Source organism: Pristiophorus japonicus, chromosome 20 (assembly GCF_044704955.1).
Source record: "Pristiophorus japonicus isolate sPriJap1 chromosome 20, sPriJap1.hap1, whole genome shotgun sequence".
In the NCBI taxonomy this organism is placed as follows: Eukaryota; Metazoa; Chordata; class Chondrichthyes; family Pristiophoridae; genus Pristiophorus; species Pristiophorus japonicus.
The window spans coordinates 89,681,292-89,698,432 of NC_091996.1; the positions used below are offsets into that span (position 1 = coordinate 89,681,292).

General features: G+C 52.0%; 1 protein-coding gene across 1 annotated transcript in view; it reads right to left on the minus strand.

Annotated features, from left to right (window-relative positions):
- Positions 1-12,937: 12,937 nt before the first annotated feature.
- Positions 12,938-17,141, minus strand: part of LOC139232667 (trichohyalin-like) — a 139,440-nt gene continuing 135,236 nt past the window's right edge. Inside the window, exons 41-42 of the mRNA XM_070863132.1 lie at positions 16,489-16,643; positions 12,938-13,130 (exon numbers count right to left, since the gene is read on the minus strand). Of these exons, the coding sequence (XP_070719233.1) occupies positions 13,060-13,130; positions 16,489-16,643 (226 nt within the window). The 3' untranslated portion in view covers positions 12,938-13,059. The remainder of the gene's footprint in view (positions 13,131-16,488; positions 16,644-17,141) is intronic.

Here is a 17,141-nt window from a genome sequence, read left to right on the forward strand (position 1 = left end):
TTGCTTGCAATTTGTTGGGTGATTTTTCTCTTACCCCCCGCCTCCCAGATCTGGTGCTGCTCGTTAACCGACTCCCAACATTGCTTGGCTGGCTCGTGTCATTAGCAACATTAAAAAGCGCTCATTGTCAATTGAGCGAGGGAGACGCCCTTTTTTCTCTCGCTCTCTCTCCCTCTCATGAATATTGATGTTCAAAAGGAGTCCCGCCCCTGTCTTTCTTATTAAAAGGGCCACTGTCATTCAGCTGGGGTTGGGACAAGTTCAGGACTGTAGTGATACCCGCCCTCCTGTATGGCTCAGAGACATGGACCATGTACAGTAGACACCTCAAGTCGCTGGAGGATATATCACCAGCGATGTCTCCGCAGGATCCTGCAAATCCCCTGGGAGGACAGGCGCACCAACATTAGCGTCCTCATTCAGGCCAACATCCCCAGCATTGAAGCACTGACCACACTCGGTCAGCTCCGCTGGGCGGGCCACATTGTCTGCATTGCCAGACACGAGACTCCCAGAGCAAGCGCTCTACTCGGAACTCCTTCACGGCGAGCGAGCCAAAGGTGGGCAGCGGCAACGTTACAAGGACCACCCTCAAAGCCTCCCTGATAAAGTGCGACATCCCCACCGACACCTGGGAGTCCCTGGCCAAAGACCAGTCCGCCCTAAGTGGAGGAAGTGCATCCGGGAGGGCACTGAGCACCTCGAGTCTCGTCGCCGAGAACGTGCAGAAAGCAAGCGCAGGCAGCGGAAGGAGCGTGCGGCAAACCAGTCCCACCCACCCCTTCCCTCAACCACTGTCTGTCCCACCTGTGGCTCTCGTATTGGACTGTTCAGCTACCTAAGGTTAGTAAAGACAAACGTAGGTCCCCTGCAGTCAGAATCAGGGGAAGTCATAACGGGGAACAAAGAAATGGCGGACCAATTGAACAAGTACTTTGGTTCGGTATTCACGAAGGAGGACACAAACAACCTTCCGGTTATAAAAGGGGTCGGGGGGTCTAGTAAGGAGAAGGAACTGAGGGAAATCCTTATTAGCCGGGAAATTGTGTTGGGGAAATTGATGGGATTGAAGGCCGATAAATCCCCAGGGCCTGATGGACTGTATCCCAGAGTACTTAAGGAGGTGGCCTTGGAAATAGTGGATGCATTGACAGTCATTTTCCAACATTCCATTGACTCTGGATCAGTTCCTATAGAGTGGAGGGTAGCCAATGTAACCCCACTTTTTAAAAAAGGAGGGAGAGAGAAAACAGGGAATTATAGACCGGTCAGCCTGACATCGGTAGTGGGTAAAATGATGGAATCAATTATTAAGGATGTCATAGCAGTGCATTTGGAAAGAGGTGACATGATAGGTCCAAGTCAGCATGGATTTGTGAAAGGGAAATCATGCTTGACAAATCTTCTGGAATTTTTTGAGGATGTTTCCAGTAGAGTGGACAAGGGAGAACCAGTTGATGTGGTATATTTGGACTTTCAGAAGGCGTTCGACAAGGTCCCACACAAGAGATTGATGTGTAAAGTTAGAGCACATGGGATTGGGGGTAGTGTGCTGACATGGATTGAGAACTGGTTGTCAGACAGGAAGCAAAGAGTAGGAGTAAATGGGTACTTTTCAGAATAGCAGGCAGTGACTAGTGGGGTACCGCAAGGTTCTGTGCTGGGGCCCCAGCTGTTTACATTGTACATTAATGATTTAGACGAGGGGATTAAATGTAGTATCTCCAAATTTGCGGATGACACTAAGTTGGGTGGCAGTGTGAGCTGCGAGGAGGATGCTATGAGGCTGCAGAGCGACTTGGATAGGTTAGGTGAGTGGCCAAATGCATGGCAGATGCAGTATAATGTGGATAAATGTGAGGTTATCCACTTTGGTGGTAAAAACAGAGAGACAGACTATTTTCTGAATGGTGACAGATTAGGAAAAGGGGAGGTGCAAAGAGACCTGGGTGTCGTGGTACATCAGTCATTGAAGGTTGGCATGCAGGTACAGCAGGCGGTTAAGAAAGCAAATGGCATGTTGGCCTTCATAGCGAGGGGATTTGAGTACAAGGGCAGGGAGGTGTTGCTACAGTTGTACAGGGCATTGGTGAGGCCACACCTGGAGTATTGTGTACAGTTTTGGTCTCCTAACCTGAGGAAGGACATTCTTGCTATTGAGGGAGTGCAGCGAAGGTTCACCAGACTGATTCCCGGGATGGCGGGACTGACCTATCAAGAAAGACTGGATCAATTGGGCTTGTATTCACTGGAGTTCAGAAGAATGAGAGGGGACCTCATAGAAACATTTAAAATTCTGACGGGGTTAGACAGGTTAGATGCAGAAAGAATGTTCCCAATGTTGGGGAAGTCCAGAACCAGAGGTCACAGTCTAAGGATAAGGGGTAAGCCATTTAGGACCGAGATGCGGAGGAACTTCTTCACCCAGAGAGTGGTGAACCTGTGGAATTCTCTACCACAGAAAGTTGTTGAGGCCAATTCACTAAATATATTCAAAAAGGAGTTAGATGAGGTCCTTACTACTAGGGGGATCAAGGGGTATGGCGAGAAAGCAGGAATGGGGTACTGAAGTTGAATGTTCAGCCATGAACTCATTGAATGGCGGTGCAGGCTAGAAGGGCCGAATGGCCTACTCCTGCACCTATTTTTTATGTTTCTTTCTATGTTTCTAAGGACTCACTTCAGGAGTGGAAGCAAGTCTTCCTTGATTCCGAGGGACTTCCTGTGATGATGGGCGGGAACCAACGTCATAAGAACATAGGAACGTGGTGTCCACCGGTACACTCGTAGCCTTCCACGAGAGTGGGCGCCGGAGGGACTGGAGTGCATCATCGCCCCCGGCAACCAAATTTTAATTTGATGTAACTGTCTAAAGTTTAATTGGTTTATTGTGTTGGTTTTAGTGCCCTCCCCCCTTACCCAGGGGGCACTTGTATAATTTGTGTTTTTAGTGCCCTAAAAAAAAAACATAAGAACATAAGAATTAGGAGCAGGAGTCGGCCATTCGGCCCCTCGAGCCTGCTCCGCCATTCAATGAGATCATGGCTGATCCGGTCATGGACTCGGCTCCACTTCCCCGTCCGCTCCCCTTATCCCCTTATTGTTTAAGAAACTGTCTCTTTCTGTCTTAAATTTATTCAATGTCCCAGCTTCCACAGCTCTCTGAGGCAGCCAATTCCACAGATTCACAACCCTCTGAGAGAAGAAATTCCTCCTCATCTCTGTTTTAAATGGGCGGCCCCTTATTCTAAGATAATGCCCCCTAGTTCTAGTCTCCCCCATCAGTGGAAACATCCTCTCTGCATCCACCTTGTCAAGCCCCCTCATAATCTTATACGTTTCGATAAGATCACCTCTCATTCTTCTGAATTCCAATGTGTAGAGGCCCAACCTGCTCAACCTTTCCTCATAAATAATTTAAAGGGTGGGAAATGACTTATCAGCTGTGGCTGGATGGATACCACTCTCTCGTCTCTGAGTCAGAAGGTTGTGGGTTCAAGCCCCACTCCAGGAACTTGAGCACATAAATCCAGGCTGACACTCCCAGTGCAGTGCTGAGGGAGCGCTGCACTGTGGGAGGGGCAGTGCTGAGGGAGTGCCGCACTGTCGGAGGGGGCAGTACTGAGGGAGCGCCGCACTGTCGGAGGGGCAGTGCTGAGGGAGCGCTGCACTGTGGGAGGGGCAGTGCTGAGGGAGCGCTGCACTGTCGGAGGTGCCGTCTTTCGGATGAGACGTTAAACCGAGGCCCCGTCTGCTCTCTCAGGTGGACGTAAATGATCCCACGACCACTATTTCGAAGAAGACGATGGTAGTTCTCCCCCGTGTCCTGGGGCCAACAGTTATCCCTCAATGAACATCATTAAAAAAGTGTATCTGGTCACTATCACATTGCAACAGATGATCTGGTCATTATCACATTGCTGTTTGTTGGGAGCTTGCTGTGCGCAAATTGGCTACCGCGCTTCCTACATTACAAGTGACTATGGGGATGTTAAACAGGGGTGGGTAATTGGAGGTGTGAAGAGGTCTCGGAGGGTTGTCGGTGTCATGTATCCTACATGGCCACTGTTGGTACTATCACAAGGTGTGCCACCAGAGGGCACAGCAGTGGGAGACTTGTAGGTTACCTGTACAGGTGTGCCTGGCCCAGTATAAAAGGCAGGCCACCAGGTGCGATCCTCATTCTGGAGTTAGCAAATAAAGGACTAAGGTCACTCCAGTTCAAGTACAACACTGCCTTGTGGTGTCATTGTTAGAGCATCTAAGGACACAACAGTAGGACTAGAAGGGATCGAGCGCTAGTCATAAACCAGCTGGTGGCCACTGTGCTGTGGTACCGATTGGTCACTTTGACCCCTCCCCCTGCGTTTGTCGCCAAGATACAGAAGAAGTTGGTGGACAGGAAGCACTGGGTCTCTGCGGCGGTCTTGAGTCTCCCGCTTCGGGAGGGCAGTCAGTCGTTGGTGTGCGTCAGCACCCAGCTAGCGACTTTCCGCCTTCAGACCCTGCAGAGATACCTCTACGTCGAGCCCCCTCCTAGGTGGCGTGCGCTGGCGACGTATTTCTTCCGCCAGCAGTACAGCCTCAATTACGACACGCAGCTCCTGTTTGTGAGCCTGGGGGGGCGTCAGGTCTGCCGTGTAGGGGCTGCCTGTCTGTTACCAGGAACTCATCAGGGTCTGGAACAAAGTCGCCACCAAGCGCAGCTCTCCACCGTCTGGAGTGGCGGCTGTCCTTCGGGAACCGCTGCTCGGGAATCCGTACCTCCACGACCGAGGTTTTAGGTGGCAGGCGGACGAGAGGACTGCAGCTGGTGAGGTGACCAGGGTGAGGGACCTGCTCGATGGCGGAGGAGCGGGCTGGATGGCGCCAGACACGCTGGCACGGCGCCTAAACTGGGCCGACGTCTGCCGCGCGGCCGATGTCATCGAGTCGCTAAAAACAGCGCTGGGCCCTGACTCCGTTAGGTGTGTCGAGGAGGCTCAAGCACGTGGGGAGATCCCGTCCGAACTGACCCCCCGTCCGGACGGAATTTCTCATCAGCGCCAAACCCCGGAACCTCCCTCGGGAGAAGGCGCCTCACAACTTGAGCCTCCTCGGGGAAATCCCCTCCGTGCCTTTCAGTTCTGCGTGGAGGGGATTCCTGTACGGGCTGCTCCTGCACACTCTCCACCTTGCCATCCTCGTCTGCCGTCCGGACACGCCATGGCGCACCATCTTGCCATCCGAGGCGGTGGGGGTCCCCAATAGAGTGCTCTCTACGCAGGAGTCCTCCCACTGTTTATTGGGGACTTGGCCTGGAAGGTGGTGCACGGAGCAGTCCCGTGCAATAAATTTTTCAGCTGGTTCACGGGCTCTCAGGCCGCCTGCAATTTCTGCGATCTGGAAGAGTCCGTGTTCCACGTTTTTATCGAGTGTGCGAGGTTGCAGCCCCTGTTTCATTATTTAAAGAGGCTGCTCCTCAATTTATGGTTGCACTTCAGTCCCACGCTCCTGATCTTTGGGCACCCTGTGTGGAGGGGAGCGGGTAGGTCCGAGGGCCTCCTCGTAGGACTGCTCCTGGGCCTGGCCAAGGGTGCCCTCAGCTGGTCCAGGCAGCGGGCGGTCGAGGGAGTCGTTCAGCCCGACTGCCTGCCTCTCTTCCGTGGTTACATCTGAGCCAGGGTGTCCCTGGAGATGGAGCACGCGGTGTCCACCGGTACGCTCGCGGCCTTCCGCGAGAGGTGGGCGCCGGAGGGACTGGAGTGCACCATCAGCCCCGGCAACCAAATTTTAATTTGAGTTTATATGTTTTAAAGTTTAATTTGTTTTAATTGTCGGGTTTTTAGTGTCCCCCTCCCCTTTTATAGGGGGCACTTGTAATAATTTATGCTTGTAAAGCCAAAAAAAACCACAAAAGAAAACAAAAAAAATGTTTTTAAAAAGGGCAGTTGAAAAGTGTCTGGAGTGTCCCCCAGATCGGGGGGGGGGGGGCACTTGAACTAATGTTTATTTTTGTCCCCAAAAGAGTTGTAGGACTGGAGGAGGTTACAGAGCTAGGGAGGGACCATAGAGGGGTTGTAAGCAGGAGTGTTGGAGCATGTAATGCACAATGGCTTATTCTGTTACCGAGTATAACTGTTTACTTTTGGCTCGCCCTATTTAATGTCATAAAATCTAATTGCTGTAAGTGAATGCAGCTAGGGGGTCACTCAGAGTTTAATCGCTATAGGGTGAGCAAAGTTTGCAGATTAGCGAGGCTCTGTAAAATTTGGGCTTAAGGCCAGCGAAAACATCCCGAGATGCTTCTGATACTTTGAAGTGTGCATCAGAAATTAGAATGGGCACTTTCAAAACTTTTATATAGAATTACTCTTCGGCGGTCCCGCGTATCGAGGGTGATTTGCTTCCACACCAAAAAGGGATGAGTTCACAGGTGTTTCAATGAAGGACCTAATCATCATCATAGGCAGTCCCTCGGAATCGAGGAAGACTTGCTTCCACTCTGAAAATGATTTTTTAGGTGGCTGAACAGTCCAATACGCGAACCACAGTCCCTGTCACAGGTGGGACAGACAGCGGTTGAAGGAAGGGGTAGGTGGGACTGGTTTGCCGCACGCTCCTTCCGCTGCCTGCGCACGATTTCTGCATGCTCTCGGCGACGAGACTCGAGGTGCTCAGCGCCCTCCCTGATGCACTACCTCCACTTAGTTTTTGGCGAGGGACTCCCAGGTGTCAGTGGGGATGTTGCACTTTATCAGGGAGGCTTTGAGGGTGTCCTTGTAACGTTTCCTCTGCCCACCTTTGGCTTGTTTGCCATGAAGGAGTTCTGAGTAGAGTGCTTGCTTTGGGAGTCTCGTGTCTGGCATGCGAACGATGTAGCCTGCCCAGCAGAACTGATCAAGTGTGGTCAGTGCTTCGATGCTGGGGATGTTGGCCTGGTCGAGGACGCTAACGTTGGTGCGTTTGTCCTCCCGGGAGATATGTAGGATCTTGCGGAGACATCGTTGGTGGTATTTCTCCAGCGACTTGAGGTGCCTACTGTACATGGTCCATGTCTCTGAGCCATACAGGAGGGCGGGTATCACTACAGCCCTGTAGACCATGAGCTTGGTGGCAGTTTTGAGGGCCTGGTCTTCAAACACTCTTTTCCTCAGGCAGCCGAAGGCTGCACTGGAGGCGGTAATCCAGTATTCCAGAACTACATGTTGAAGGGCGAAAGATGCCTGTGCGTTGATTCTTTTAACGTGTGGTGGCCATTTGCACATTAGCCACCACACGGGTTGACAGAGCTAGGTCTTGGTCCAGTGGCAAAGATTAACCAGGACGACTGAAGACCAGCTCTGCTGCATGGACCTAGTGCGCGCACATATCGCAGTGTGGGCGGGCCCCGAATTCACGCCTCTCCTGGAAGGAACAGCGAGAGATATAGAATTAACTGAATCCCTGGTAGCATCATTGATGTTAGGCAGTTCTTCTTCCGCCCTCCCCCTGCCGAGTAGTGAGCCTCTGGGGCGTGTTGACGGCTGGTGCAGATGCTCCACGTGCCTTCAAGAGGGAGCTGGACGGTTCCAGACGCAGTCAGAGCTCACATCGTGTGGAAGGTAAGTGGATTAAGAAAAGACTTGCAGTTATATAGCACCTTTCACGACCACCAGATGTCTCAAAGCACTTTATAGCCAATGAAGTACTTTTGGAGTGTAGTCACTGTTGTAATGTGGGAAACGCGGCAGCCAATTTGCGCACAGCAAGCTCCCACAAACAGTAATGTGATACTGACCCAGATAATCTGTGTTTGTTATGTTGATTGAGGGATAAATATTGGCCCCAGCACACCGGGGAGAACTCCACTGCTCTTCTTCGAAATAGTGGCCGTGGGATCTTTTACGTCCGAGAGAGCAGACGGGGCCTCGGTTTAACGTCTCATCCGAAAGACGGCACCTCCGACAGTGCGCCGCTCCCTCAGCACTGCACTGGAAGTGTCAGCCTAGATTTATGTGCTTGAGTTCCTGTGGTGGCCTCTGACTCAGAGGCGAGTGTGCTACCCACTAACATTCAATCAACAGTTAACATACACATGGTCAGCGTCAGCACCTGGTCGGATGTAGAGCACCAGAGGAGGTTGGAGGGGAATTTTTCCGTTTCATTTCCCTTTTAACCCTGTTGTTTTATTTGCTGGAGATGGAGGTGCAGGGGGAGTGTCGAGTCACACGGGGAACGGTAGCATAGTGATTCTGTTGCTGGACTAGTGTTCCTGGACTAATAATCTGGCAATGTGAGTTCAAATTTCACCACGGCAGCATATTTGCATTCAGTTAATTAAATAAATCTGGAATTAAAGAGCTAGTATCAGTCATGGTGACCATGCAACTACCGGATTGTTGGAAAAACCCAACTGGTTCACTAATGTCCTTCAGCCCTTACCCGGCCTGGCCGATAGGTGACTCTAGACCCACAGCAACGTGGTTGACTCTTAACTGCCCCTCTGAAATGTTCCTCGTCATCATTGATCAACTTACCAGCACCTTGAAACACCGGCTTGAACCGTACAAGGAAATCAATGTATGTTTGGATTCCTGTCCAAGCTAGCCGCTCTCTCGACTCAGGAGATCGAACAAGTTGCAGCAAAGCTGGCCTGCTCATATTCCCAAAGATCTAAAACCTCTTGATTGAAAGTGAATTCATCCAATTTTCGAGCTGCTTCGTGGCATCCTCAACAGATCGTCAAACCTCAATTTGTGACAAACTAAGTCAGCAGAGCTGAGAATGTACCGATTCCTCCATCCACACGCCCTCACCCAAACCTTTTTCTAAAATGAAATAACTCTTCGGATATATCTGTCTCAGAGGGTTGCAACTCTATTGAATTCTCTGCCCCAGAGAGCTGTGGAGGCTGGGTCATTGAATATATTTAAGGCAGAGATAGACAAATTTTTGAGCAATGAGGGAGTGAAGGGTTATGGGGAGCGGGCAGGGAAGTGGAGCTGAGTCCATGATCAGATCAACCATGATCTTATTGAATGGCGGAGCAGGCTCGAGGGGCCGTATGGCTGACTCCTGCTCCTATTTCTTATGTAAATGGCCCTACAAGCCACTCAGTTAAGGGAAATTAGGGATGGGCAATAAATGCTGGCCTTGCCTGCTCCGCCATTCAATAAGATCATGGCTGATCTGATCATGGACTCAGCTCCACTTCCCCGCCCACTCCCCATAACCCTTCACTCCCTTATCGTTCAAAAATCTGTCTATCTCTGCCTTAAATATATTCAATGACCCAGCCTCCACAGCTCTTTAGGGCAGCGAATTCCACAGATTTACAACCCTCTGAGAAGAAATTTCTCCTTATCTCAGTTTTAAATTGGCGGCCCCTTATTCTAAGACTATGTCCCCTAGTTTTAGTTTCCCCATAAGTGGAAATATCCTCTCTGCATCCACCTTGTCGAGCCCCCTCATTATCTTATACGTTTCGATAAGATCACCTCTCATTCTTCTAAATTCCAATGAGTAGAGGCCCAATCTACTCAACCTTTCTTCATAAGTCAACCCCCTCATCCCCAGAATCAACCTAGTGAACCTTCTCTGAACAACCTCCAATGCAAGTATATCCTTCCTTAAATATGGAGACCAAAACTGCACGCAGTACTCCAGGTGTGGCCTCACCAATACCCTGCACAGTTGTAGCAAGACTTCCCTGCTTATATACTCTATCCCCCTTGCAATAAAGGCCAACCTGATCACTTGCTGTACCTGCATGCTAACTTTTTGTGTTTCATGCACAAGGACCCCCAGGTCTCTCTGTACTGCAGTTCTTTGCAATGTTTCTCCATTTAAATTATAATTTGCATTTCTATTATTTCTGCCAAAGTTGGTAATCTCACATTTTCCCACATTATACTCTGGTTTATGTCAGAGGCCTTGCCAGCGACGCCCACATCTCGTGATCGAATAAATAAATAAAAAATATTCACGAAGTAAACCTGCTCAAATTTCACTTGTGAAGCGTGTGGGCGGGGGAATCCATGGTTCATTTTCTCACAGGGGAAGCACTATCGGGGATAATATACTCCTCGTTCTGTGCCGGTACACAGGGTAGTTATCAGCTTAATGTACGGCCGGCCATTTTACAAAGGGCCGACAGGGTTCTGGGTCTCAGCAGAGGATTGCCGGTCAGCTACTTTGGTAACACTCCCGAGCATCGGCGGCAAAGAGATTCTGCCGAATAAGAACATAAGAAATAGGAGCAGGAGTAGGCCATACGGCCCCTCGAGTCTGCTCCGCCATTTAATAAGATCATGGCTGATCTGATCATGGACTCAGCTCCACTTCCCTGCCCGCTCCCCATAACCCCATATCGGTTAAGAAACTGTCTATTTCTGTCTTAAATTTATTCAATGTCCCAGCTTCCACAGCTCTCTGAGGCAGCGAATTCCACAGATTCACAACCCTCAGAGAAGAAATTTCTCCTCATCTCAGTTTTAAATGGGCGGCCCCTTATTCTAAGATCATGCCCCCTAGTTCTAGTCTCCCCCATCAGTGGAAACATCCTCTCTGCATCCACCTTGTCAAGCCCCCCTCATAATCTTATACGTTTCGATAAGATCACCTCTCATTCTTCTGAATTCCAATGAGTAGAGGCCTTGACGGTCCTCTCTCAGCAGTTCTCGCTGGCTTCACACCGATATTCTCTCCCGCTCGTCGAGCTCCAATGTTTAGAACGTCCCACTATTCCTTTGTTGTTGTCATCTAAATCTCACGCGGCAATTTATTTTAAAAATCAGGAAATGCTGGGAAAAATCGCAGCGTGGAGTCGACAGAGATAGATGGGTTGGATGTGTGCGTGTGTGGGATCCTCAGCTTCCCATCTCAAACGTGTGTTGCCTCTTCTTGGAGGTAGGTTATCAGGAGCAGGCGGGGAAGTGGAGCTGAGTCCATGATCAGATCAGCCATGATCGTATTGAATGGTGGAGCAGGCTCAAGGGGCCGAATGGCCAACTCCCGCTCCTATTTCCTATTCGGTGGCTCGAGCCGCTGTACATTTACAGCAATGCCTCCCACCCCGCCCTCGGAATTCCGACACCCACTGGGCTGATTGGCCAGGTGGGGCTTCATGCTGAGCTTCTCATTTCACCTCCGTTCGAGTCGGCGAGGAACGAGGCTCGGATTTCTCCCCAACCGGCGCCAATCCTTGCGCTGTGAAATCAGCCGTTTGATCCCCAGCCCAATACGCAAAACTGTGTTAAAAAAAAAAAAAGAGTATCTTCGGGACTGTCCCAACGGCAGAATGCCTGTCCATCCTCGGTTTCAAATGGTGGGGAACAAGAAGGGGAACGCGGGGGGGGGGGGGGGGGGGAGGGGGAGGGAGAGAAGAAAAGGAGGGGACGAGAAGGAGAAAGTGAGGGGGGAGAAAGGGTAGAAAGGGAGGGGATGAGAGAGGTGAGGAAGTGGTGAGAAAGGGAGGGGGAGAAGGAGGGGTGAGAAAGGGATGGATGAGAAAGGGAGGGGATGAGAGAGGTGAGGGAGGGATGAGAGAGGTAAGGGATGAGAGAGGTAAGGGAGGGGGGAGAAAGGGAGGGGGGAGAAAGGGAGGGGGGTGAGGGGCGAGTATGGGAGGGGGGGGAGGGGGGAGTAAGGGAGGGGGGTGAGGGGGGAGTAAGGGAGGGGGGTGAGGGGGGAGTAAGGGAGGGGGGTGAGGGGGGAGTAAGGGAGGGGGGTGAGGGGGGAGTAAGTGAGGGGGGAGTAAGGGAGGGGGGGGAGTAAGGGAGGGGGATGAGGGGGGAGGGGGGTGAGGGGGGAGGGGGGTGAGGGGGGAGTAAGAGAGGGGGTGAGGGGGGAGTAAGGGAGGGGGGTGAGGGGGGAGTAAGGGAGGGGAGTGAGGGGGGAGTAAGGGAGGGGGGTGAGGGGGGAGTAAGGGAGGGGGGTGAGGGGGGAGTAAGGGAGGGGGGTGAGGGTGGAGTAAGGGAGGGGGGTGAGGGGGGGAGGAGGGGGGAGAAAGGGAGGGGGCGAGGGGGGAGAAAGGGAAGGAGCGAAGGTGGGGGAGAAGAAGGGGGCAAGAGAGGGGGGAGGGGAGAGCAGGAGGGGGCGAGAGAGGGAGGGGCCCAAATGGGGTAACGGTTTACCATCAACTGAAAACACAACTCTTGTTTGGCTAGCGCCGATATGATGGTAAGTACTGCAGGGAATAGAATACGGTCAGGGTGATGATCTGGACTAGTTTCGATTGCCTGGATGGGTCGGAGAGGAATTTTCCCAGATTTTTTCTCCCTAAATTGGCCTGGGTTTTTATCTGGTTTTTGCCTCTCCCAGGAGATCACGTGGCTCCGGTTGGGGTGGAGTGTAGAATGTTTCAGTGTAAGGGGTGTCGCAGTGATGTGAGGCGGACTGGTTGGGCTGGGTGCTCTTTACCTGTCCGCCATTGTTCATAGGTTTATATGTAACCTTCAGGGCTGCTGACCGAGGGCCGTGCGGCTCTTTGTCGGCCGGCGCGGACACGATGGGCCGGAATGGCCTCCTTCTGCGCTGTAAATTTCTGTTTCGACTGAAACGCACCGGCTAAATTCACCTACAGTTTGCAAACAAATCTCTTGCTCTCAAAAAACTCTTGGGAAGAGAGTAGCACATCAAAATAAACCGTTCGATATGGAATTCTTTACAATCTCTTGGTTCGGCTCAATCCACACAGGAATACACCATTATACACGGGACCCGCACAAGTTAGCAATCAACACGCCAAGGGTAAAAGTCCATGGGCTCGTGCCCATAGCTTGCCCCGTCTCCTATTAAAAATGTTCCCATATAGGCCCGGGCCTCAGCTGACACCGGCAAAGGCCGATCTGGTGCCCCGTGGAACTCGCTAATGGTCAACGGGTAGGCACTCAACACTCACACAAATCTGGGATTCACGCAATCTTTTTAAAAAAAAACACACAGGGACAGAATAAATTACTGCCAGACACAGAGGAATTCTCTCACAGTTTACATCTCGATTTAAAATGCAGGGAGGGGAACAGCACAGATTCCCGCTGCCCAACGGCACGATACAAAAGACACGGAACATGATCTGAGCGCTTGACTTTGGAAAAATCAAACACTTGACTTCCTCTTCAGGCTCCTCTGTCTCGCGTGGGCCTCAGTCCTGCTGGGTTCAGGCGCACCTGAAATGGAACGCAAGAACATAAGAAATAGGAGCAGGACTGGGCCATCCAGCCCCTCAAGCCTGCTCTTAAATTTATTCAATGTCCCAGCTTCCACAGCTCTCTGAGGCAGCAAATTCCAGAGATTTACAACCCTCTGAGAGAAATTCCCCCTCGTTGACTCCCGGTTAAGCAACGCCTCGATTTCAAAGTTCTCAACCTTGTTTACAAATCCCTCCATGGCCCTCGCCCCCTCCCTATCTCTGTAATCTCCTCCAGCCCCACAACCCCCGAGATATCTACGCTCCTCTAATTCTGCCCTCTTGAGCATCCCTGATTGTAATCGCTCCACCGTCGGTGGCCGTGCCTTCTGTTGCCTGGGCCCCAAGCTCTGGAACTCCCTCCCTAAACCTCTCCACCTCTCTTTCCTCCTTCAAGACGCTCCTTAAAACTGACCTCTTTGACCCAGCTTTTGGTCACCTGCCCTAATTTCTACTTACGTGGCTCGGTGTCAAGGTTTTAAATCACATAATACTCGTGCGAAACGCCGTGGGACGTTTCACTAGGTTAAAGGCGCTATATAAAGACATATTGGTGTTGTTAAAGGCCCAGATCAGGTAGGTGTGGCGCCGGAGTCATGTGTAGGCCCAGGCCAGGTAGGTGCGGGGCTGGAGTCATGTGTAGGCCCAGGCCAGGTTGGTGTGGGGCTGGAGTCATGTGTAGGCCCAGACCAGGTAGGGGAGGGGCTGGCGTCATGTGTAGGCACAGGCCAGGTAGGTGTGGGGCTGGAGTCATGTGTAGGCCCAGGCCAGGTAGGTGTGGGACTGGAGTCATGTGTAGGCCCAGGCCAGGTAGGTGCGGGGCTGGAGTCATGTGTAGGCCCAGGCCAGGTAGGTGTGGGACTGGAGTCATGTGTAGGCCCAGGCCAGGTAGGTGCGGGGCTGGAGTCATGTGTAGGCCCAGGCCAGGTAGGGGCGGGGCTGCAGTCCCATTATGGACCCAGACTGGATAAGGTTGGCAGGGGTTGGGGTGCGTGAGTCCGCGTGATCTGCCCTGCCCAGTTGAATAGCTCGACAATACCCATTGTGAAGAATGGGTACCCGGGTAGGCTGGCCTCCGCAAAACCATACCACAGCGAGAGCAGGAATCGTCAGCAGTGGATTGTAAACTAGCGTCTCCCCCACCCCCACATTTCCAGGTCAAACGCAGAAGCAGAAATACACAGCAGGTCCATCAGCACACGATGAGATTAATATAGATCTTTCGTCAGGGCTAGAGCCCAGAAGATAAGCCAGCTCCCAGTACAGGGCTGCACTATACAAAGGGGGGGGGAGGGGAGGCAGGGGAACAGTGCTACTGACTTCCGTCATCCTCTCCCAAACCATTAATCATCTCTTCGGACACAATTCCCAATGCACCAATCCTCACACAGAATCAACAGCACAGAAACAGGCCATTCATCCCAACGGCTCCGTGCCGGGGTTTATGTTCCACTCGAGCCTCCTCCCACCACTCTTCATCTCACCCCAGCAGCATATCCCTCACGGCAAGCGAGCCAAAGGTGGGCAGAGGAAACGCGACAAGAACCACCCTCAAAGCCTCCCTGATAAAGTGCAACATCCCCACCGACACCTGGGAGTCCCTGGGCCAAAGACCAGTCCGCCCTCAGTGGAGGAAGTGCATCCGGGAGGGCTCTGAGCACCTCAAGTCTCGTCGCAGAGAGCATGCAGAAAGCAAGCGCAGGCAGCGGAAGGAGCGTGCGGCAAACCAGTCCCACCCACCCTTTCCCTCAACCACTATCTGTCCCACCTGTGACAGGGTCTGTGGCTCTCGTATTGGACTGTTCAGTCATCAAAGAACTCACTTCAGGAGTGGAAGCAAGTCTTCCTCGATTCCGAGGTACTGCCGATGAATCATCCTTCTGTTCCTTTCTCCCTTATGTGTTTATCCAGCTTCCCCCTTAAATGCATCGATACTATTCGCTTCAACCGCTCCCTGTGGCAGCGAGTTCCACATTCTCACCGCTCTCTGGGTAAAGAAGTTTCTCCCAAATTCCCCAATTGGATTTATTGGTGACTATCTTATATTCACGGCCCCTAGTTCTGCTCTACGTCCCCTCTGCCCCCCTCAAGTGGAAACATCTTCTCTATGTCTACCCTATTGAGCCCTTTCATAATCTTGAAGAGTGTATCAGGTCACATAAGAAATAGGAACAGGAGTAGGCCATACGGCCCCTCGAGCCTGCTCCGCCATTCAATAAGATCATGGCTGATCTGATCATGGACTCAGCTCCACTTCCCCGCCCGCTCCCCATAACCCTCGACTCCCTTATCGCTCAAAAATCTGTCTATCTCCGCCTTAAATATATTCAATGACTCAGGCTTCACAGCTCTCTGGGGCAGAGAATTCCACAGATTTACAACCCTCTGAGAGAAGAAATTCTTCCTCGTCTCCGTCTTAAATTGAATCTCTGCCCCCTCCGCCTTCTCTTTTCGAGAAAAAAGAGCCCCAAGCCAGTTTGGTCTTTCCTGAGGGTTTATGACCTCTCAATTCTGGTATCGCTGTCCCACCCTGCTTCATCTCACCCCATCAGCATATCCCTCTAATCCTTTCTCCCTCATGGGCACAACTCGCTTCTCCTTAAATGCTATGCATCTCAACCACTCCCTGTGGCAGCGAGTTCCACATTCTCACCGCTCTCTGGGTAAAGAAGTTTCTCCTGAATTCCCCATTGGGTTTATTGGTGACTATCTTATATTGATGGCCCTGAGTTCTGGTCTCCCCCTCCCCCACACACTAGCAGTCCTCCTCATTCAGAGCTCTACAACTATTTTTGGTAGAACCTATAAATTAAGTGCCCCCTGATTAAAGGAGGGCATTAAAACCGACAAACTTAAACAAATTAAACTTTAGACATTTAAAATCAAATTAAAATTTGGTTGCCGGGGGTGATGGTGCACTCCAGTCCCTCTGGCGCCCACTTCTCGCGGAAGGCCGCGAGCGTACCGGTGGATACTGCGTGCTCCATCTCCAGGGACACCCTGGCTCGGATGTAACCGCGGAAGAGAGGCAGGCAGTCGGGCTGAACGGCCCCCTCGACCGCCCGCTGCCTGGACCGGCTGATGGCCCCCTTGGCCAGGCCCAGGAGCAGGCCCACGAGGAGGCCTTCCGACCTGCCCTGCTCCCCTCCGCACAGAGTGCCCAAAGATCAGGAGCGTGGGACTGAAGTGCAACCAGAATTTGAGGAGCAGCCCCTTCAAATAATGGAACAGGGGCTGCAACCTCGCACACTGAACAAATAATGGAACACGGACTCCCCCAGACCGCAGGCATTGCAGTTCACAGATCTACAGCGCGACTCTCTGAGCTGGGTACGTACCATTTGTGACTAAATCGCAGGAGGGCGTCTCTTCCTGTAGCTGCGTGGTATTGGCAAAGTAAAGCTTGACTTTATGGCCATCTATCTCTACGTCCTGCATCTCCGCCCGAGTCCTCGCGGCTTCTTCCGCTGTCTCAAAGTCAACAAAGGCGAACCTAGAAAACAAACAGGACAGAACCTCGTCAGCCCTTCAACTAGCCTTGTAAAAAAAAATAGGGGAGGCACGTTCGGAGAGTGGTTAAAGGCGCTTCAAGGGAATCCACGCCCATGGAATAAGTCAGCGCCTTTGGGCGATTGTGAACATTTATGAACTATAGGCTAGTTCACCTTTCTTCACCCGAGTACAGCTACAGAGATTGTGGTGGAGGTGTGGCGTATGCTTGTGGCGGAGGAGCAGCGAGGGATCGTGGCGGAGGTGTGGCGTATGCTTGTGGCGGAGGAGCAGCGAGGGATCGTGGCGGAGGTGTGGCGTATGCTTGTGGCGGAGGAGCAGCGAGGGATCGTGGCGGAGGTGTGGCGTATGCTTGTGGCGGAGGAGCAGCGAGGGATCGTGGCGGAGGTGTGGCGTATGCTTGTGGCGGAGGAGCTGCGAGGGATCGTGGCGGAGATGTGGCGTATGCTTGTGGCGGAGGAGCAGCGAGAGATCGTGCGCT